Source organism: Micropterus dolomieu, linkage group LG18 (assembly GCF_021292245.1).
Source record: "Micropterus dolomieu isolate WLL.071019.BEF.003 ecotype Adirondacks linkage group LG18, ASM2129224v1, whole genome shotgun sequence".
Classification (NCBI taxonomy): domain Eukaryota; kingdom Metazoa; phylum Chordata; class Actinopteri; order Centrarchiformes; family Centrarchidae; genus Micropterus; species Micropterus dolomieu.
The window spans coordinates 12,034,894-12,057,496 of record NC_060167.1 but is presented as its reverse complement, the minus strand read 5'-3'; the positions used below and the strand labels follow the sequence as shown (position 1 = coordinate 12,057,496).

The 22,603-nt window shown below is 39.5% G+C and overlaps 2 protein-coding genes across 18 annotated transcripts in view; both read left to right on the top strand.

The window, feature by feature from the left end:
* nav1b (neuron navigator 1b) overlaps positions 1 to 11,960 on the top strand; it is an 87,577-nt gene extending 75,617 nt beyond the window's left edge. For 12 of the 13 annotated variants that reach the window (XM_046076022.1, XM_046076020.1, XM_046076019.1 and 9 more), the window contains 16 exons: positions 578 to 661; positions 1,075 to 1,186; positions 1,304 to 1,425; positions 2,492 to 2,670; positions 2,967 to 3,123; positions 3,608 to 3,806; positions 3,933 to 4,024; positions 4,117 to 4,212; positions 4,639 to 4,807; positions 6,005 to 6,240; positions 6,367 to 6,521; positions 6,615 to 6,686; positions 7,527 to 7,723; positions 7,887 to 8,005; positions 8,141 to 8,338; positions 8,471 to 11,960. In XM_046076022.1, coding sequence (XP_045931978.1) covers positions 578 to 661; positions 1,075 to 1,186; positions 1,304 to 1,425; positions 2,492 to 2,670; positions 2,967 to 3,123; positions 3,608 to 3,806; positions 3,933 to 4,024; positions 4,117 to 4,212; positions 4,639 to 4,807; positions 6,005 to 6,240; positions 6,367 to 6,521; positions 6,615 to 6,686; positions 7,527 to 7,723; positions 7,887 to 8,005; positions 8,141 to 8,338; positions 8,471 to 8,554 — 2,271 coding nt within the window. In that variant the 3' untranslated portion in view covers positions 8,555 to 11,960. The remainder of the gene's footprint in view (positions 1 to 577; positions 662 to 1,074; positions 1,187 to 1,303; positions 1,426 to 2,491; positions 2,671 to 2,966; positions 3,124 to 3,607; positions 3,807 to 3,932; positions 4,025 to 4,116; positions 4,213 to 4,638; positions 4,808 to 6,004; positions 6,241 to 6,366; positions 6,522 to 6,614; positions 6,687 to 7,526; positions 7,724 to 7,886; positions 8,006 to 8,140; positions 8,339 to 8,470) is intronic. The other variant, XR_006829086.1, reaches the window with a different exon arrangement.
* A 292-nt stretch (positions 11,961 to 12,252) lies between these two features.
* Positions 12,253 to 22,237, top strand: mybphb (myosin binding protein Hb). Of its 5 annotated transcripts, none has more exons than XM_046076507.1 (16): positions 12,253 to 12,516; positions 13,556 to 13,612; positions 13,843 to 13,893; positions 14,140 to 14,208; positions 14,391 to 14,525; positions 15,198 to 15,365; positions 18,246 to 18,334; positions 18,432 to 18,627; positions 18,774 to 18,913; positions 19,144 to 19,303; positions 19,815 to 19,951; positions 20,795 to 20,981; positions 21,077 to 21,130; positions 21,282 to 21,393; positions 21,762 to 21,793; positions 21,875 to 22,237. In XM_046076507.1, the coding sequence occupies exons 1-13, from the start codon at positions 12,282 to 12,284 to the stop codon at positions 21,106 to 21,108; spliced, it is 1,656 nt and encodes a 551-aa protein (XP_045932463.1). In that variant the 5' UTR covers positions 12,253 to 12,281; the 3' UTR covers positions 21,109 to 21,130; positions 21,282 to 21,393; positions 21,762 to 21,793; positions 21,875 to 22,237. The 5 variants fall into 5 exon arrangements, with proteins under 5 accessions (XP_045932463.1, XP_045932464.1, XP_045932462.1 ...); XM_046076508.1 differs by having other exon boundaries at positions 21,702 to 21,793; XM_046076506.1 differs by lacking the exon at positions 21,282 to 21,393.
* The last annotated feature ends 366 nt before the right edge of the window (positions 22,238 to 22,603 follow it).

The window sequence follows — 22,603 nt, the reverse complement described above, 5'->3', positions numbered from 1 at the left end:
AGAGGAATTGGGTTTGTGTAGGTCACTTTTTCGCCAAATCATTACAAGCCCTATATACTAAATTTTCCAAACCAAAAAGAGAAACTAAACCCAAGAAATAAAGTCGCAAAAAGAGTACTATCTGACCCACCGTTCAATTATGTAGAATTTGTCATGATTTCTTGACAAAATTCTGTATGATGTTGTCTGTATGATGTTGTTATAGAAATACACTAACACTCCATCATCATCAGAAATAGTGTGAGACATCCTAGCCTAAAGGTCAAACATGCTACATGAGGTTGATGATGAGGTTTGTGCCCAGCGCTACACCGCTGCCCTCCCTCACCACCATTACACTAACGTCCTCTTTGATCTCTGACATCATCCACAGCTGTCCACTATTCCACCCTCTCCCTCCTTTCCCAGCAGATGGATAAAGCCATTTGCTTGATGTGCTGCGAGCGTGTGAAGCTCTAGACCAATTCAATACAGCTGGTGACTCATACCTGTCCACCCCCCCCCCCCCCCCGCCCCCAAACTTTTCTCTGTCTCTCTGTCAATCTCTCTTCTACAACCTCTGTGTCCTCCCATAAAGGCTAATCTCGTAGCAGCATTTGAGCAGAGTCTGGCGCTGATGACGGCACGCCTGCAGACCCTGTCAGTCTCATCGGAGCAAAAGGTATCTTGGTGATATCATTTTGCTAAGAAATGTTAACCGTGTGACAGTTTTCATTTATGTGGATAAGGAAAAGTGATGAGAAAAGTCCATGACATCTAATGAAACGAGACATTAACAAATGATTGGAAGGCAAAGTTGAATCTCATACTAAAGAAATAGTTGTGTTACTATATGCTGAAGAAATACGTGATGATGATTAGTCTTATATTTATATTAGATCTTGTCAGTGACAGAGAAGCTACCAAGTGACATAGTTGTTCATGTTCACGATTTTCACGTTGTCCTTAGCCACTCAACCTGCCATCCGCGTTGAAAGCGGATAGACATTCCACAATCCTTGGTTCAGTAGAATCTTGGTTCAGTTACCAGCCTGTAAGCTAACATGAACGCATATTGATATTTTCCCTCTCCAGGACTCCGAGCTCACTGACCTGAAGGATACCATCGAGATTCTGAAGGTCAAAAATACAGAAGCCCAAGAAATCATTCACGTGGCTCTCAGTAATCCAGACATAACACCTAAAGGTATAGAATACGGCAGGGGTGTACAGTGTGATTAGGACGCTTGTCCAAAACGCATGAAAAGATTAAGATAGTTATTTCAGAGATATTCAATGAGCTCTCTTTTCTCCTGATATATAGAACCACTGATCAATCGCCAGAACTCATCAGAGAGCATCTCCAGCCTCACCAGCACCACCAGCCACTCGAGTATGGGCAGTCTTAAAGAGCAGGAGGCCAAGAAGAAGAAGAAGAAGAGCTGGGTGAGGACAGTAAATGGCAATTAATTTTAAGTTAATTAGAGCACCATTAGATTAAGGTTTACAACATCAGGAGTCCTAACATACTGTGCTGTGAGAGATTATTTTACAGTGGTTTATGAATCAGATGGGGGGGTGTTCAGATCAGTAGAGGGATGGAAGCTACCAAACCATTATTGGTATTTTATTGTACAATTCAGCTTCTCAGGGTTTGTAATTGGTCTGGTGTTTGTCAATGTCAAATTCATCACACTTTGAGCAAATTTAGTGAATGTCTTGATTAGCCTTAGATTACCACATTTCAAGATTCAGTGTTTTTTATTTTTTTTGGTCACATGCTCAGACTGCACAATATGTGCAGTGAAATGCAAACTATTAGAATATACATTGATTAAAATAAGAAAAAATATAAATGTATGTAATAAAAGTATTAAAATTACATGTTTTTAGTGAGTGCTGGGCTATTATCAGTTTATATTATGTTGTATTGATCTAAAAAAATACATATCAGCTGCTGTCCTAGTTTGTTCTCCTGCATGGGTGTGTGTGATTCTCCTCCTATCTTGTTCCAAATCTGTTCTTAAGTATGACTCTGGTCTCTCCCTCATGCTGCCCTGCTTTTTATTTTAGGTCTTTGAGGTGAGTGATGTTGCTACAGAAAATAAACCCTAACTGCCCTCCCCCTCTGCATGCACTTTGAGTCATACTGTACTTGTGAAATGTTTGAAAACTTTCAAGCATTCATGTCTTTCCAAACTTGATAAATAGAATTACCTTGTACAATCTTCTGATTACATGAAATTGTTAAATTAAATGACAGAATAAGGGTTTCATGTACTGATGTAATCTGCATGTGTTAAACTGTTCTGTAAAAACGACATCGGACGGTTCAGTGAAGATGAGTATTAGTGTTTCAGACGTGGTAATTTACAGTGTGTACCAGAAGGTTAAAACAGGAAACAGGTGTGGATAACAACCCTCAGTAGCTGTATTATTGTAATTGTATTATACTCAGGTGTTGTTTTTAGACATATCATGTATTTCGGTCTTATATGTCTTCTCTGTACAGTTACGCAGCTCCTTCAACAAGGCCTTTAGTAAGAAGGGCTCCAAGCCATCAGGGCCGTATGCTGACATTGAGGAAATTGCCACCCCAGAATCCTCTGCACCTTCCTCCCCCAAAGTCCACCATAATGGCGATAACCCTCGATTGTCAATGAAATCCTTAACCTCTGAATCATCATCAGGGTAAACCTCCCCCTGCAATCATCTCTTAAACTGACAGCACAGTAAATCTGCATTGGAACATAAATAAATTAATGTCGTTTTTAAACACTGATGTGTGTAAACAGTAGATTATTACAGATCTATAGGGTTTCTGTACACACATGTTACTGTATCTTTGTTTATTTTTAAGAAAATAAAATGATTTTCTTACTGTCTGTAATTTAGCCTTTGAATATTAGTTTTCTGGCTTTCAGTCTGATCTGCTTGCATCCTTCACACATGTCTAATGTCGTCTTATTTGAATGGAATATCTCCAGACTCTGTGAAGGAGGTGAGGTGCTGGATGATAAGGTTGTAACAGAACTGCGTACAGAGCTGTGGGAAAAGGAGCGTAAACTGACAGACATCCGCCTGGAGGCACTAAGCTCTGCCCATCACCTGGAGCAGCTGCAGGACGCCATGAACAACATGCAGGTATGTGTGATATGTATTATTGTCTTTATTTTTACTTTAAGTTTCTTGCTAAAGAAAGAAAAGTTTTTTTCAGTTGGTAAAGGCGATTAGGATGGCAAAACTTTTTATCTTGGATCTTTTTCGTTTGAATAAAATGCAATTGTATCTTCAACTTTGAGTGCTGGTTTCTGACTTAAATACATATTATCTATTTGTTTTATGGATTTGAGTCCATGAGTTAATTTTGGCTGTTTTTCTACAATTAGTTACATGGCAATGTTTACCTTGTAATGCCTTACATTTTTTTTGTTTGATGTCTAACTTGTGTATGCTGTTGTGTGTCAATTCTTCCCGCTTTTATTGTTTAAAAAAGTGGTCTTGTGACACTTAATGTGTTTAAACTGAATTATTCCAGCAAATATTAAAATCACTACAGCAGTCGCATTGTGGAAGTGGCAGTGTGATACATGAAAATGGAAGCAACACTTGATGATTTTGTCTGTAGAAGACAGTGGAGAACCTGAAGGCTGAGAACGACCAACTGAAGACTGGTGGTCTGTCCCCCTGTCCTTCTCCTGGACCCTCCAGCTCCGTCTCTCAGTCCTCAGGTCTCACCACTCTGGGAAGTTCGTCACCTCGACAGTCAGTAGCCATACACATGCCCAAAAGCTACAGCAGAGGGCTGAGTGAGGGAATCAGCTCAGGTGCAGTTCAATCTCTGACATGTTCATGACAATGTAGAGTCAGAATGGTTTTACCAGTGTCAAACATGCTACATGATCTTTTGTTTCTTTTTCTGTCCTCCTTTTTTTTTAATGACTCCTCATCAGATGTCCACTCTGCAGATTCTCTCAGTCTTTCCAGAGATGATCATCGTGTTAGGGTGGTGATTTGTGTTGCAGATTTACATGTCTTCAAAGATGTAAGTATGTTGTTTGTCACCTTTCCTTTGTCAGACCAATAAACATTATTGTAAATGTCTGTAACACCCATTTGTTGCACTTTGTATCACAGGAGGTCAAACAGCAGGATTTCTTTGTCGGCACTGTCAGGGTGAATGGCAGGATGGACTGGCCCATGCTGGATTCAGCTGTCAGCCAGGCTTTCAAGGTGAGTCGCTTTCTTCTGACAACTTCATTCAGTGTGACCTGTCCATGAACTGAATGTACAATTTTCATCCAGCTGTCACATTAAGTTTAGCATGTTGTTACTTCAGAGAGCTGAGCTGCCGCACACAGGTGGAAACCAAGATAGAGAAATAGCATCACGTTGGACTTCTGGTATCATGAAAATTGTTATTTGAATTTACGGCAACAGGTGTGTGTGTGTGTGTATGTATATATATATATATATATATATATATATGTGTGTGTGTGCCCAGTGAAGCCAAAGGGCATATAAGCAGGTTGTGAACCCCACTTTACAGATAGCAGAAGCTAGCTCTAAAACATCACAAGAAGTACTGTCTGTCTACACACACTAAATCCTATTTAGACATATTTACTCCATTCTCTTTTTCTGTTCTTTTCATTACAGGTGTACATAGCCAAGGTGGACCCCACTTCCAGTCTGGGCCTGTCTACAGACTCCATCTACAGCTACAGTATGGGCCACATTAAGAGAGTGCTGGGAGGAGAAGCTCCGGAGGCACAGCCCTCTCGCTGCATGTCCAGAGGCCCCACTGGCATCACAGTGGCTCTGAAAGGTCTGCAGAGAAATGTTTTAGTTACTGTGATGGAAAATCATCAGGCCAGAATTGGTAGCAATTAGATGATACATACATTTTTAAAACACAAAGTTTAGTTCAGCATTGTCATGCATTTATATTTAAGTATAGATTTTATTTATTTATACAATTTAATTGTCGGAAAGCAACTTTTGTGCGACTATAGTACAGACTCAAAGAATTGCTTTTTTACCTCTAGTCAATCAGAATTTGGGCTAATGAAATCTGAGCCCAAAGTCTCAGCTACGTGCAAATCCACATGTCTGTCTGATTTTCAGAGCGACTACATTTGGGTCGGTCTGTCTTTATTACCATTCGATCCAATGTTGTTGTTTGTTTGTTTTTGCTTTACAACTCTTCTTTACGTCTAACTTGCATTCAGTTACATTGAACTGTGAGCTGTCCTCATCATCGACCAAAACATAAACTCAAATGACCCCATGACAGCTGATGAACTCATCAGTTCAACAACAATATAGTTTGTTGTTCTGGAAATAGCCATATTTCTTGCTTTTATTTGGTCAAATTATGCTTACAAACATAATATTATCTACTAGTAAAGATTTAAGTGACCTATATACCTTATATATATTTCTGTAACGGCAGTGTTTCAGGTTGTAAACAGTACACATGTGGAGTCCATCAGTGATAAACCAAGGCTGTGATCACTGAGGGTTGTTGAGGGTTCTGGTTTGGTTGTCGACCCCTCTCCACCTTTGCATGCAGGAATGCAAGGAGCGAAGAGCTAGGAGAGCTGGGAAAGCAGCGGCAGCCCAGACAGGGCTCTGGGTAACATGATCTCAGTGCAGCCAGGCCCAGCTGGTCGACCAGCCTAAGACACATGGGCCCCATAGATGTTAAGGGGGAACATTAGACTCCTACAGGCTGGTGGGGGTGCACAGACTCTACACTTGATGCAAAGTTATTTTCAGAGCAAAATGCTTGAACTCCATCTTGCTTATGAAGGAAATGCGAGTTGATATAAATCCATTTTCACAACATCTCCTTTCCTGGCCCTTCCTCTTTGTAATGTATGTTGTTTTTCGTTTATATGCTAACAGTATCAAACCACAGTTTATCACCAATTCTAATTTATGCAGGGCAATTACCAGATAGTCATCAACTTGATTATTTATTACAGCACAGTCCATTCTCACTTTTCTTCACTATGTTCAGGTTTGAAAGAGAAGTGTGTAGACAACCTGGTATTTGAAACCCTCATTCCTAAACCCATGATGCAACACTACATCAGCCTGCTACTCAAACACCGCCGCCTCATCCTGTCTGGACCAAGCGGGACGGGTAAGAGCTACCTTGCTTCCCGTCTGGCTGAGTACCTGGTGGACCGCAGCGCCCGCGAAGTCACAGAGGGCATCGTGGTCACTTTCAACATGCACCGCCAGTCATGCAAGGTAACCATATACTGGTGACCCGTGTGGATCTATACAACCATGGATTATTTGGTGTGTTGTCTGCTTCCTTGAGTCATCTTCCATCACACTTTCTCTCTCCTCTCTCTTTCTCCTTTCTTTCTGCAGGATCTGCAACTTTATCTTTCTAACCTGGCTAATCAAATAGATCGGGAAACCAGCACATCGGAAATACCGCTGGTAGTAATTCTGGATGACATTAATGACCCTGCTTCCATCAGTGAACTTGTCAATGGTGCTCTCACCTGCAAATATCACAAATGGTAAGCTCCACATACACAGACTGAAACTAGCTGCAGGACTATTTATGTGATCGTTTAATGTGACATAAACTGTAATCTTGTTCCTGCTCTCAGTCCGTACATTATTGGAACAAGCAACCAGCCAGTGAAGATGATTGCGAACCACGGCCTCCATCTCAGCTTCAGGTTAGTTAAAGGAACGAATGTGGGAGTATTTTCTTCTCCTGCAGTATTGTCTTATGTGTCATGACTGAATTTGTTCTGATTACATTGAAATTACATTTAAAGCTCACTGTGGAGTAAACAAGTCAATACAATAAAAGCTGATCAATGGTAAAGCGTGAGTTAATGTGTTTTATATGTTATCTGATACGGTATGATTTAATACGGGTTCACTTTGCTCACTACCATGAATTCCAATATAATGAATTTACCTAGTTTCCTTGTTATGGAGACAAAATTATTGTAAAATAACATCTGAAATTTCTGCATCGTTGCACCTTTGAAAGTGACAGTCAAGACTTATTTTTGTGGCTTGAAGTCTAAATTCACTATTACCTGCACTTAAGATTATTCAAGTAACATTTTAACCTCTGCTTAAAATAGTGAATTCTACACTACCAAAACCGGAAAACACATCAAACAAGGGTCACGACTAAGGTGTCTATAAAATAAAGGATTTAACTGTAAATTTAGTATAGTAAAATTATTTGGTTAAATTAAACTGATTACGAGGTTTTTTTATTAGTTGTATGATGCTGTCACATTGATGAAGGAAGGGAATATAGCCAGGTGAAATGGAAAAAGTCTGATATAAAATTTTTATAAATTTATTATTTTAGTGTTTTGATTGGGTCACACACACAGTCAAATTATAGATCTCTCAATTTTCACCCAGACAATCACTATGGGTCTAATTTAAACTGTAAATGTTGACGTGTATAAGAGGGATAATGGCATAGCTAATCCCATATGCGGCTAATAAAGTAGCCTACTGATGTACACAATGACTTTTCATCATGTTAGGATGGTGACTTTCTCCAACAATGTGGAGCCAGCCAACGGCTTCCTGGTACGCTACTTGCACAGAAAACTGATGGAGTCAGAAGATGAGAGAAGCTTGACCAATGAGGACCTGATCAGGGTCTTAGACTGGGTGCCCAAACTGTGGTATCATCTGCACACCTTCCTGGAGAAGCACAGCACGTCGGACTTCCTCATTGGTATGAAACACACTCTTATCAGGACAGGGCATGACTTTAGGGCTGAAGAATGCTGCATGTTTATTTTGTAAAATATCAAGAACTTTTTTATTTGTGTGAATGATGTAAAAATGTTGTCAGTGAGTACTTCAGTATGTTCTTATTTCTCCTCACGTCTCCTCAGGCCCGTGCTTTTTCCTGTCCTGTCCCGTCACGGTGGATGAGTTTCGATCATGGTTCATTGACCTTTGGAACCACTCTATTATCCCTTACCTGCAAGAGGGGGCCAAGGATGGCATCAAGGTACGAAACCACAGCCATCAAATCTAGGAAATGGTCTCCAGTTAGATCTTAGATTCATGAAGTGCTAAGGGCTTCCCTTTCACTCGAAGAGCTGTGCTCTAATTTTACTGTTACTGGTATGTTGTGACACTTCAGGTCCACGGACAGAAGGCAGTATGGGAGGACCCAGTGGAGTGGGTGAGGGGCACCCTGCCTTGGCCGTCTGCCCAGCAGGACCAGGCAAAGCTGTTCCACCTGCCTCCCCCCAGCATCGGCTCCAGCAGCCCCGGTCAGACTTGCGAGGAGAGGCCTCACAAGGAGACTCCACCCAGCTCCATGGAATCTGATCCACTGGTAAAAGAGAGCACTTCATGGTCTATTTTTGTGATTTTTCTCAGAATTTTCAGCTTTGTTTAATTCCTAAAACTGAAATGGATCCTTTAGTATTGCTGATTTCTCGACTCTCTCTCTCTCTCTCTGTTATAGATGGCAATGCTTCTGAAACTCCAAGAGGCTGCCAATTACATTGAATCCCCAGACAAAGAAGACCCTAGCCTGCCTAAACTTTGAACACAAAGCTTATACTTAACACTTAGCACTTCAAATTACATTTTTGTCCACTGTAATGATGCAGTGCACATTCAGGAACAAAGACTAACCATCGGAAATGGTTGTAGAGGGATTTTGAACTGTCATTCCTGCAGTAGGTTAAATGTGTAACTAGGTAATTACAAATCATCTTAATACATACAGTATTTTCAAAAGTCTGTTCATAAGTATTGAATGAGAAGCTATATTGAATGATTTTGCTATATATTTGACTGGATGATATTCACTTCTGTTCACATCCCTTTACCGCCATGTTAGCTGTCAGTACTCTTAGATCGGTGCTACTAGATCACTATGAAATGTCTCAGCACTTAGACTTCAGGTGATTTTCTGCAACAGCACACGCAGTCCATCCTGTTTTGTGCTCAAGTGCATCATGGGATAAGGAGTGCTTGTCAGCAGGGGCTAATCTCAATTATGGTGACTCATTTTGGAAAAGAGTATGACAGCATGACAGATGCTACTGTTTATCGCAGAGTTCTTTGGTACATATCTACTGTATAAGTCTTTGAAGGCCAAATCTTATACATATGCAATCACTACCTTAACAACCCGAGCAGGTGAAACAAGTAAAATGCCTTAAGAACAAAGACGTCAGTGTCATCTCAACTTGAGCAGAGTATACTGGTGCTTTCATCAATATCATCCCAGCTAAAACAGTTAACAGAAATCAGTTATTTCTCCTACTCTCTACATTATTTATTTCAATTAATCATCTTTTTTTACAGTTTGAAATGATAAAATATTCTAAGATAAATTATCAGTATACATTATCACATATTTTTACATTATACTCATTTTTATGGCTTATAAGTTGAAAAAGTAAACTTGCTGTCATACTCTTTTGCATTAAAAAAAAAAGTTATTTAATGGTGATGTGAGTTTGTTGCTGCACAGTGGCACATTTTCCAAGCACTTAATTTAGTTTTATGGGTTACTTTATGTAAAACAGTGTCACCAGTATTGCCATATATATCAGGTATTAGATACACAGGGATACTATAACAAACACCCTCTGATTAAACAGACTGAGCAAATGCTATTTGAATCCAGATTTCGATTGTGAATTCAGATTTTTTTTATATAACATTTATCTAGGAAAGAGCATTTGTTTCAAATCTTTGCCCCCATATTCAAAGTAGTTACTGTATATATCATGTACATACAATCAGGCTACATCATAGTTATTTTATCTATATTAGTTGGTGCAAATATCTAATATACTGAACCAAATACTGTACTTTAATCATGCATATTGACTGTCAAGTTAGGGGTTTAAGTTCAACTATGAATGTATAGAAAACACTTATTAAACATTTAACAGCATCAGTCATCTAGTAGGTGCTTTTAAAGGAAGCCTTATCACGGAGCTCCACTGTAAAACACTTTTAACGATGGCTGAGTGACTTTAAAGCCACCCATGCCCATTTCATTTGCGACAGTTCATGCACTTCACAAACAGAATTTAAAATGTCATTGTTAATGTTCCTCATGCTTATTATCATCATTTAGGGTACGTATGGTGCTCTTTAACAATGTCCCGAACTGTTAGTGGTAACTGATAGTGATGAATAAAGATCTCGTAGACTTTCAGGGTAGGTTAGCACAAAGAGTATTGTGTCATAGAACTGTCAAACGCTAAAGAAATGTGAAATATGGATATCTATTTATCTGGGAGATAATGTTTGATATTTTTTAGGATGTGTTGTTGAAGTGTTGAAGACATTACGTAGAGACAAGTCATGAGAGACATTGTCTAGTGTACGTACGCCCATGTTGATATACAGTATTCAGAATGATTTGAGTACACAACACAGTTGCAAACCGATTTATAGAGAGTATTTGTTCCATGGCAGGAGTAAAAAGCAAGAGATTGAAACCCTTTTTAAGATACTTGGTGTAGGTTTTTGTAAAGAAGCCCTAAGCACATAGTTGTGCGGAAATATTTCACCTGTTCATCCCGGGCTGTGTCACTGTTCAGGTGCTAAGACTAAACTTCACATGTACAGAAGTCCTGTAAATGAATGTCAGACCACTTTTGTGACAGCTTGATAAGAAAGTTTAACACTTAAAATTGTGTCTGAGCTGCTTATTGCTTTGTTATTGTACTGTTTGCATTAGGCTGATAGCTAAGCTGCAGCTCTGAATGGTCACCTGTAATCTTCAACATTAATGAGTTAAAGACATTAAAGAGCAAAAAAGATGCCAAATGGCCAGTGACCCTCACACTGGTCACATGCTGATAGAAAATAATTTCAGTTCTTGTAAATATTTCAGGTATTAGGCAGTATTAACAACCCCACCCTGGTCTGTTTCTGCAGGTTAACCAAAGCCATCAGCTCGAGCTTCTCATCTCATTCACTGGTTGTTGTGCCTGTTGCTCTGTAGTAGCTGTGATTTGTGTTTGCTTACTAGTGTATCAGGACTATGCAGCAACTTCTACTGGTGTTGGCAATCAGCAAATGTCTGAACTTCACGAGCAAATTCAGTGTGTTTTCATTTGGTCTGTCATTGAGTTCTTAATTTGGACCAAATTGCATCACATGATAAAAGCGGAGGGTTGTTTTAGCAGGTGATACCGAGCCTTAAGGAGGATTTGTTTGATGTTGCATTGAGAACAGGGTTCATAGATGTAGGTAAAAAAAATTAAGCTGTTTGGAAGCTGTTTGGTGTTTGTCCTTATGAATGGCCACAAAGGTATCATGACTGGACGTGTAAATGGTCAAATGATGATAATCAAACAAACAAAAAGATTAAAAATGAAATTAAGAGCCTAAAATAGTTTCATAAAATCGTTCAGCACTTCAATGTTTGCATAGTTAAGTAAGTAGTTTAGGTAGAATCAAACCAGATAACGAGATCAATCTGATATCTTGGGCCAATGCAGGTTGCTGAATAGTCATATTTTTGCAAAGCTTGTTGTGGACTAATCAGAAATTTAAAAAAATGTTATGCAGTAATGTCACTGATGTGCAAATGTTAAGGGGTTCTAAGTGTTGTAAATGCATGTAAACTTGCTGTGTGATGAGAAAAATGTTCACATTAATGTATTGTTTGGGAAAATCATGCTAGATAATGTTTTGTTTTCCTTTTTAATATTCAAATATTTGATATTTCTTTTTTTTCTTTTTTTAAAGAATCCTTTGTAAAACTTAATTTCTCTATTTTGTACAGGATATCATTGTAAAGATTGTAAATAGGTCAGCATTCTGGATGCGGCAACAATCATTGAGGGGGGAGGGGATCATTCTGGAGAGAAGGCATAGTTCTTCAGAGTTGGGTCCAATACATGGATAAGGCATGTTTCTGAAGGCTTTCATCCACCTGTCACTGGTTGTTGAAATCAATAAAATACATGTTATATTTATTTCTGCTTCTTGTGTGTCAATATGACCTTATATTAAGAACTATAAAAATAATCTAGTTATACATTATGTATATATGAATGATACTGTTCTGGAATTACCTAACAATTTCCTAATGATGCACAGTTAGGGTTGATGAGTGAGACTGGACATGGTGGTCTGAGTCATACATGGTGCCCAGTATCTGTTACATGTTAAATTCATTAGGGGGCGGTGCCTGAACCTATTGGGCCCTATATAAGCGTGCTACCCCCGTAGGAATAGCGGCATTGGATCCAGTTTTAAGGACTTAACAGAGGTGGGATTTAGCTGCAACCTCCAACATGCCGTCCAAGCCTGCCCCAATCAAGAAGGCGGCTAAGAAAGAACCCGCCAAGAAGGAGGAGGAGAAGGCTCCAGAGCCGGCCCCTGCACCCGCCCCTGAGGCCGCACCAGAGGCCTCCCCTGCACCCGCTGAGGGCGAAGCTGCACCTGCTGAAGCGGCCCCTGCAGAGGGAGAGGCCCCTGCTGCTCCGCCAGCTGAGGAGCCCAAACCACCCACCCCTCCACCCGCAGATGGTAATGCACCGAGCGCAGCGGCGGTGTGAGCCATGAGTTACCGTCGGTTATACAGTAAACAGTCCACCTTCAGTATGTTTCTCAGTGGATGTTTCTTGGATTAGTTGTTTAACCTTATTTAAGCCAAGGTAGTCGGTTCCTCTCACGGTAAGCACGCGGCAACCTTTTACGCACGTGCAATTGTTCGCGCTCAGCGTGAAGGTGCAGTAGGTAAGGAGTTGTAGTCATCGACATAAAACGGAAACTGCATGGTTATTGCATAAACCACCTGCTTGGAGTCTTTTAACATCTGACTACCTCATTTCTTGAAGTCACTGAAAGTCTTACTCGTGCGCTTCAGTGGCTCATTGCCTTCTTTTAGCAAAACTGTGTGGTGTTAACTTGTAAAGTCGTTGCTAATATGCGCTTTTATACCTCAGTGAAAGCTCCATCTGGACTCCCAACAAGCTAACATGAACTTAAATATCTAAATAAATTACCAAGAACACTCTGGTCAAGGTGGTTGGCTGTGCTCATTCTACACGACTGGCGTATAACGCATAACAACACTTGTTTTATTAAAATATTTCTTTACTATTTCTAATATTTAACACCATATTCAGTGTAACATGATTCCGCCATCATTCTAACATCTAATATCTACATCAGCTGCTCCACTGATGAAGCTGCTGCTCCTGTTGCTGCAGATCAGCCAGCCGATGCTATTATACCCTGAGCAGAGTATCTACCTTACCATCTTACTCACCTATTTCTGCTCATTTTAACTTTGTCTTTTAGATTTAACCTATTTCATAACATTTTGAAAATGTAGTCATATTTTCGAAATGTTATAGCCCATATCTACTGATCTTCTAACCTATAATATCAGCTGCTGCACCCGCTGCAGAAGAAACAGCTTCTGTTGAGGCCCCTGCTGATGATAAACAGACATATCAGTGGATTAACAGAGATTTTATATAAGTATTAAAACTTGAATTTCCCACAGCAAAGCTAGCTACACTAATATCTAATGCTAATATCTTCTAACCCCTACTATCAGCTGCTGCTCCTGTTGCAGAAGAAACACCAGCTGTTGCTGCTGAGGCCCCTGCTGATGGTAAAAAAGACTGTCACATGAGCCACAACAGATATGTTATTATAGAGAAGTCTCATTAAAGATATAGTGTTATTACATTTGAATCTTCAACCTCTTACACTATGTCGCTAACTGACTTCTTTATAACACTTTGAACACAGTCTGCATTTTCGACACATTCTTTTTCATCCGGTAGAACTTGTCCCATCTGCTTCTTGCACTAATTATTAATATATAACATTTAATAATAGCTTCCACAGAGGAAGCTGCTCCCGCTGCTGACTCCGAAGCACCTGCTGATGGTAAACCAACCTGCAAAAACAGAACATGTTCCCGTTCACTCTACTCTCTGTAATATCTGAGAGGAATTTGTCATGTAAGAATAACAAATAACAAGCCCTTCAGCATTAGCATTGCAAATCATTCGACCTCCCAGTATGGGAGACAGAGAGCTAAGCAGGTACATAAGTGGATTTAATTTGATGCTGTAGCATCGCTCTGCTCATTACATGCTGCCAATAATAATGCAAATGCCTATTTAACATCAGCTGAAGCTGCTGAAGCGCCTGCACCAGAGGAGCCTAAAGCACCCACACCTCCACCACCTCCACCCAAAGGTAAACCTCTATTCAGAAAGAAAACTATCTCAGAGTGACATGATTCTATTTCTACTATGTCTACAGTGTTAAGATAAAGAAGTGCGTCATCACCTCTTTGAATCGATATCTGATTAGAATGATTTTGTGTATTTCTGCCATTTGTAAATGTCAGTTAAATAATTGAATGTTTTTTATGGCAGAGCCCACAAGTGCTCCACTAGATCTGTTTATTGAGGATAAGAATGACACTTCAGTTACAATCATTTGGAGCCAGCCAGAGACCATTGGACCAACTGGTCTGGATGGATACACCATTGAAGTGTGCAAGGATGGAAGTAAGTCATGCTCTGCTTTTGACCAGGTGCACATGCATGTGTCAGATTATTAATACACTTTGACAAAAATGTCAGCTGACCTTTAAATTATGTTGAAAGCTTTTCTTTCAACAGGTGATTTCAGGTTTGTACATTAAGCATAATTACATCTGTACTATTTATATTACTAATTTATTATTTCTGTAATGTTTAAATGCTTTTTAAATATACTCAGGAACATGTTAAATTGCTGTTTTAATGTGGGTCAGCCATATCAGTTGCAGCTGTCCCTGAAGTGTCACTGGCAGAGTTATATCATGAGCTACCCAGCTTCTCCCTACAAGGAAAGAGGCATTTCAGGAGCTGCTAGTAGTCTTGCTGTATGTCCTGCTTTTAGACTTACAGCCCTAAGCTAATATCAGCAGCAGTTCAATGTAGGCTTGATTTAGGAGACAGGGCACGCTGATTACCCACAGAACAGCAATTTCATGCCTAATACAAAAAATGTGCATCAAACATAATCACTCTAAAGACATTACAAAGCTACACAACGAGAATTGCTTAGTGTTCTGATGTATTAATTCTATATGTCAACCTCCTACATAATCACAGTCTTTATTTTATAATATCAGGATAAACAACAGCTCTGTAAATTGCCAGTCTGTCTTCACTTTGTATAATTTTCCCATTCAGCTGAGGACTGGAAAGCAGTCAATGAGGATCTGCAGAAGTCCTGCCGCTACATTATCAAGAACCAGACCACCGGTGACCGTCTGAAGATCCGTGTGGTGGCTGTGAATGCTGGTGGCCGCAGCCCCCCTGTCGCACTCCCCGAGGCTGTCCTGGTGAAGGAGGTCGCTGGTAAGAAGAGTTCACAAAGACAGACAGCGAGATCCATCTCAGCACAGGACATCACTTAACATGTAGTAACAACAGAGTGTACATTTTCAGCATGATATATGAACTACTTGATGTGTAATTTTATCACGAAAGAAATCCCCAAAAAGGTTAGATAAGATAAACTTTATTGATCCCACTCCCAAATTAAAGCGTCATGGCAGCAAAATTAAGGACAAGAACAGCTGCATCAAATAGCTAAGTAACTTTTAAAAACACTAGAATACAATATGAGATTTAAATGCAGAAACGTGAGAACATTTTATATTTTAGATATGTGCACAAATACAGGCACTCAGTGGCATCAAGAAACACAAAAAAAAGGCTTTTGAAGGCGTTATTCTGTGTATCATCTTCTATATCCAAAATTTAGCCAAAGTAAAAGGTATATAAATACTACATACACCATACATATGGGCACATGGGCCTGGACCCTAACTCCAAAATGACCCAAACTTAAAAACAAATTGCAAACAGGTCTAATTAATGACAGATATATTTTATTTCAATTTGTAATGGGTTTATTTCATTAGGACCGTTCATGAAGCTACCACAGAAGAGAAAAAAGTAAACACATAATAGAGCAAGCAATATTATGTAATTAAACCTTCTCTCACATGATACGTGATTAGCTTGATCCATTTGTAAAGTTAAACAAATATAGGACATACTATTATACAGGTTGGGCCTAAACATTTAGAGCCATTTATTATGGCAAAGGGGAGTTGTAAAGTGTAGGAGTCAAACAGAAGCAGCTCAGCAATGTGTTCTCCTCAGCTGTCCGTGTCCTGTTGGCACATGCCAGCAGTGTTAACGGTATAAAACTCTGGTCTTCTCACTCGTTTCCACTTTGAGTTGAAACGCTGATCCACCCAACCACAGTGTGATAATTACACACTTGTTAAGTAGACCGTTTTAGTGATGCTGTACACCTTACGGTGTTAATCATAGATAGTATATCTAAAGTGATTTGCGGTAAAATGATTATTGGACCCCGAGGGCTTTAAAAGGAGGAGCTGCTCACTCACAAATCATCGTTACGCGGAATGGAGAGCTGAATGTGGGGGGGCAACTTGATCCCAGCTGGACTGGCAATATTTCAGTAGTCATATCCATGTTCACCGTGATGTTCGCTAGAGCAAGAGGTCCACATATAGAAACTTATGAATGGTTTCCGACAAAATGACCACAAAGCTTTGGAAAAAATACCTGGGATGTCACTGCTATTAACATGTTTTTTTCTGTCGAGGGGTTAGCATTGCATTGTGATCCCTGGTGGGGTTCATGCTGAGGGAGTGTCAGTCTCCCTCCTGCAAGATCGATGGTGACAAATGATCTGACTGCAAGCAGGTGGGGGCTGTGGGGAGGAGGGAAATGGGGGGGTGCTAAATTCCAGTATGTGTCCTCTCTCCGCGTACTGAGTGGGTGTGGGCGGTGGACATGGATCTAACTTCTCAGGTGACGCCCAAATCTCATGACACTTTGAGAGATTCACTGTTTATTTTGAAACATGCCACAGACTTTACAGGGAGAATGTTCATTAGGCCTAATCCTCTCTGTATGAAGTGATAAGACACTTAACATGTGGTATATTTCTGCTAATATATAATTTATGTTCCAGTTTATGTTTGCAAAGCAGTTGCTTTAGTCTGCTGTCTTATAGTCTCTGTATCCTGCTTAATTTATTTATGATTTTAATGCATTCTTATGGGAGTTAAATTAACTGCAACTCCCAATCGTGCGTCATGAGGGGATGTGATATACTACAGTACGCCTGCTTTATTTAGAGTCCTGACAAATGTTGCTCTGCTGGACTCAGCAGGTGGTGCTTCTCACCAAATCACTTTTACAAATGAGCCTCAGCTGAGGCTTAAGTGTCATTTCAAACGTCACAGTGGCTAACTATCCTCATGATTTGATTTTTATGATGATTGATGGGCTATTTTGGGATTTTTACGAGCCAATACACAGTGGAAGGAGATAGGTAAGGTTATAGAGGAGAGACAGGATCCAGGATCTCGCAGTTACATGGTACACATACAGTATTTGTGAAATGAGCAACCAGGGCACCACACCCCTGAGATATTCTCATACCTCTTTATAATTATAATGATTCTGATTCCCTACCTGCAGATTTACACCTTTTTCAATAATGTATCAGTTCAACAAACTGCAAAATACAAGGGAAGGGAAAGAAATCACAGATACAATACAGTTGTAATATGAGTTTGAGTGAAAATTAAATTAACAAATATATAAAACAACAATATAAACAAATGCAAAAATGCCCTCATAGGCAAAGCAGAGAAGGAAATCATATAGCCAAAAGAACAGCACACACAGATAAAAACATACACATATATTAACTATCCTGCTTTTCATAGATTCCTGTCTTCAAGTATAATATACTTTTCATTTTATTTACCTTCATTATAATCTCTACAAAGTCCTATGTTCTGTTTTGTTGCTTCAACACATCATGCTGTTAAAAAACAATAAAATGAAATGTATGCACCACCGAGTAGACAGATACATAGCAAAAGGGATAAAGGACTTAGAATGTATACAACCAGTTAAAACACAGACACGCTGATGGCACCAGTGAAAATTTCCTGGCTTAGATCAGCTCAGCAGGTTTATCAATGTCCTCAAGATTTGTTGGTCACAAAAAAGGAAATGTAATCCTCTTGTTTCACTCCAAACATCTCTTAACAGATCATTACAATCCTTTTCAAGATATTTCTTCATTTCACTGTTCCCCTGTGGAGCTATCAGCTAAAATAACTTCAAAAAGGTGAAAAGATAATAATCATTGGTTCATTCATTCATTGTTTTTCTCTCTAGATCGTCCCAAGGTCCGCTTGCCTCGTTTCCTCAGGCAGAGATACGTCGCTCAAGTTGGAGCTAAGATCAACCTGACCATCCCCTTCACAGTAAGCTGAAGATGACTTTTCCTGTGAATGCATGATTAATAAACTACATAACTCCTCAAAATTCACTGTCTGATTTATTGTTGTGTTTTTTTACCAGGGCAAACCCAAACCTGTGGTCACCTGGACGAAGAATGGGCAGCCTCTGGACACAAAGAGGGTGAACATCCGCAGCACTGAGAGAGACAGCATCCTGTTTATCCGTGCAGCTGAGAGAGATGACTCTGGAGTATATGAGATGTGCCTGAAGGTGGACGACTTCGAGGACAAGGCTTCACTCGTCCTTCAAATTGTCGGTGAGCAAAATTTTGAGAATGTGTCAAAAAGAGGAAATAAGATTGGCTAACCAAAATGCAGTGAAGTGTTAAAATGATTTTTTTCATTTGATGAGATGAGATTTAAAGCTGTACTTGATACCTGATCAGTGCCCGGTTGTTCACAGAGCTGCCAGGGCCTCCTGCCAGTGTAAAGATTGTGGATACCTGGGGCTTCAATGTTGCTCTGGAGTGGACTCCACCCACCGACAACGGAAACACAGAAATCACAGGTTACACAATCCAGAAGGCCGACAAAAAGACTGGAGTAAGTTTGCAAGGTCATAGTGTATGTGTGTGTATATATACATATATATATATATATACACACACACAATGTATTATATACACACAATATATTATATTATGATTATTAATAGAAAGATAAATTACATACAATAAATCCTGAATCCCCAAAACATCCTCTGCTAATTCATCGCTTCCTCACTGTGTGTGTGTGTGTGTGTGTGTGTGTGTGTGTGTGTTGTGTGTCTACAGGACTGGTTCACTGTGTTGGAGCATTACCATAGACTGAATGCCACCATCTCTGACCTCATCATGGGCAACACCTACAAGTTCAGAGTGTTCTCTGAAAACAAGTGTGGGATAAGTGAGGACGCTACTGTTGCAAAGGACGAGGCTAAGATCTTGAAGACAGGTAACTTTCACTTTTGTTGTTATTTATTCCTGTTTTCTCTGAAGTTATTGTGTAATTGATCCTTCCTTAGCTTTTTAATTTTGTTGTAGACAGGTTCTTAACTACTGATTAACTACCGAGCCTATATTAACATCGCCTCTATCTACTAATAGACTTTTAATCAGCCAGATAGATTCAAATTTGAGCACGGAAGTTCATTCTTGACCTTTGACGTATATACTGAAACTATACAACCTAAAATCAATAGTCCACTTTTAGCAGACTCTAAGATAAGGTTGAAAGCTCAGAAAGCTAATAAATGGACCTTTAATTGTAAATTTGTAACAGAATTTTCTCATCCGCTGATACAGTAGGTTCTTTATTGACGAAGATGCATACAATTGTAAGAGTACCAGAAATTAGCATGTCAGAAAATCCATCATACCTTGCCAAAATATCATTCAACCAAACTAGTGTGAATGTTTTTCACACTAGAAGCAGTTTAGGAGTCCGTTTCTCTTCCACTTTCCAGGTATTGATTACAAGCCTCCTGAATACAAAGAACACGACTTCAGCGAGCCTCCCAAGTTCACCACGTCTCTGACTGACAGAGCCACCACTGTTGGCTACAGCACCAAGCTGCTGTGCTCTGTCAGGGGAAGCCCAAAGGTACAGTAACATTTTTTTATGCTCGACCAACATCATGTCGGGCCATTTTTCCACTAAACTGAGAGCATCAGTAACCATTATCACTACAGTAGCACCAAATGCGAGCACTGGAACTCCACAAGTTCTGGGTCCCTTGGTAGGGATGCTGTCTAAAAACATAATGGTATGTTTTAGTAAATGGTTGGCAGTATGTAATGGCTGAAACCTACAAAGAAATCATTTATACAGTCCTGGCCTTTGGTATGTTGAAATGCAGAATTTTACCAAGCTATAATTTCTTACTGATAAACAAGTGTGCATTCACTGCTAGGTTATACCATAACACCAGGGTGCCATTGCTCAAACTACAGCTTGACTGTCAGCTGAGAAGGTATAAGATCTTCCCTCTTCACCTGGCTGCTGTCTGAGCCTCTCACCTCCTGTTTCGGTTTATAATCCCACCGGGTCGCCAACAGGAAGGTAGTGTAGTTGGTCTTGATGAGAAGGCTGGAATTGGTATTCTTTGCAGTTGAAACAGGCAAGGAGGAGAAGAGTCCATTATGGATGACAGGTCAGCTGGGACGCGGGGTCACATGTGTAACATTCCCTGTGGGGCCCCTAGAGGTTCTTACCATGTCAGTGCCATTAAAACTCCCAAACCGGGTGTATGCTGTGTGTCCACTTCAATCAAAAGTTTTTTTTTCCTGCCAAGTTGCACAAACATAAATAGAAACGCTGCTGCTGCTTGTTTGTTTGTGAGATGATGGTTGTGAGGGGGCGAGATGGTTAAATATAATTACCATGCATAAAAAAATCCTGTGTTTCTCATATAATTCTCATATATTTTTATGTTTTTTTCTATAGCCAAAGGTTATATGGATGAAGAACCAGATGATTATTGGAGACGACCCCAAATTCAGGCAGATCTGTGTCCAGGGTATCTGCTCTCTGGAGATCCGCAAGCCTGGTAACTTTGACGGTGGTGTGTACTCCTGCAAAGCCAAGAACGATCTCGGAGAAGCAACTGTCAGCTGCAAGCTGGAAGTCAAACGTAAGTCAAGATCTCCTTTAGGTTGTAGCATTTCCTTTGCCAGTATTTGAGTTTTAACCTTCAGAAAGATAATACTTTGTCTTTCTGTTAAACAGAGCCGGTGGTTGCAGATGCTGACAAGAAATAGGTCAACATTCACATTCTCACAGGTCAGAAATGATTAGGAGCTTGTCTATCAACCTTATAAACTATACATGAGAATGTAGTCTAATTATATTAAACTTGGAGTAAGTTACTAGTTATAAATTTGTAAAATGAATGCAATGACAGCTTGACAATTTAACTGCATGTACTGGATAGGTTGATCTATACGAGTCCTGAGGTGACATCTGACATCTCCTGACTTGCTTTCCATACATGGAGGGCACTAAACTTGGAAGAGGTGGCCTCTGCCTCTGAAAGAGTCCAAGAGGTAGCACCCATAAATTCAATCTGTAATGGCTCCTCATGTTAGGTGACTTAATCACATTTCCTTGACTCAGCAGCAGCAGCAGCGGCCTCCTTTAGGACACTGAGATAAAGCATTTTATTTGCAGGTTACTCACATTTTGGAGCTTTAATCTGTGTAATGTCGTGGTTTTATACAATACTGAATTACTTTAAAGAAAACTGTAGAAAACACCTGTATTTAAAAACGGAACACAATACTCTTTTTTTATTTGACTAATTTTCTTTTATTCTTTATGTGATTCTGAATTGTTGCCGTCTCGACAACTGCAGTTCCGACTCCTTTTAACACCTGTTGTTGTTATTTGTTCATCTGTTGCAATCCCAAAATAGGAGCAGAAGGAATGAGGCCTTTGCGGCATAAGGTGTGTGACACTTTTAGCGTTTCTAAAACTGTCGTCCATAATTATTATTAAAAATTTAAAATCACTTCTTTGTCTTTACAGGAAGGCACTTGGTTCCTGGAAGAACTTGTATATATGGCTGCTGACCACACTACCAAAGGGTTGTTGCCTGTGACCTCTTTCTGAGCGGTAGCCTGTGTTATGATGAACAATTGTTGTGGCTTTATTCCTTTATCACTACATTATTAGGTCCATATCCATGTCCACAATCAGCTTTTTCCCCAACAATTCTCCCACACAGTCTTTGGTAACTAAATCATCACATGTTCCAAATACTGTAACTCCCTAGTTCATCAAGTGTAACTAGGTGTACATCAAGAATTTTACAACATGAATTTACAGTTCCTCATAGGAGAACTACATATAACATCTATGTGTTTATATCAATAAATAATTTAATTTCTGGTTTTGTTTTTTCAATACAGTGTGTTCTTTAAATTGAAATCTGCAGAACAGTTAGTGTAAAGGCTACGATTGTGTACAAAAGGTTTAAAAGAATTAATATTATAGCGCTTAACATATTAACCTGTATTAAATAAATATAAATAACTCTTTCTGTGCATAATTGAAATGAGAAATTAATCTAATGTGGTAAAGCAAGGACAATCATGCATGTAGTACTGTTTTTATAGATTTTGTATTTTATACTTTTGGCTTATATGGATTTATATATTTTTAAATGAGAGACTGAGAGGCTGAAAGTGTACATATTTGATAAATTCATTTTATGGCTTTGCAATTTCCTTATAATTTCCAGTAATATTATATGAA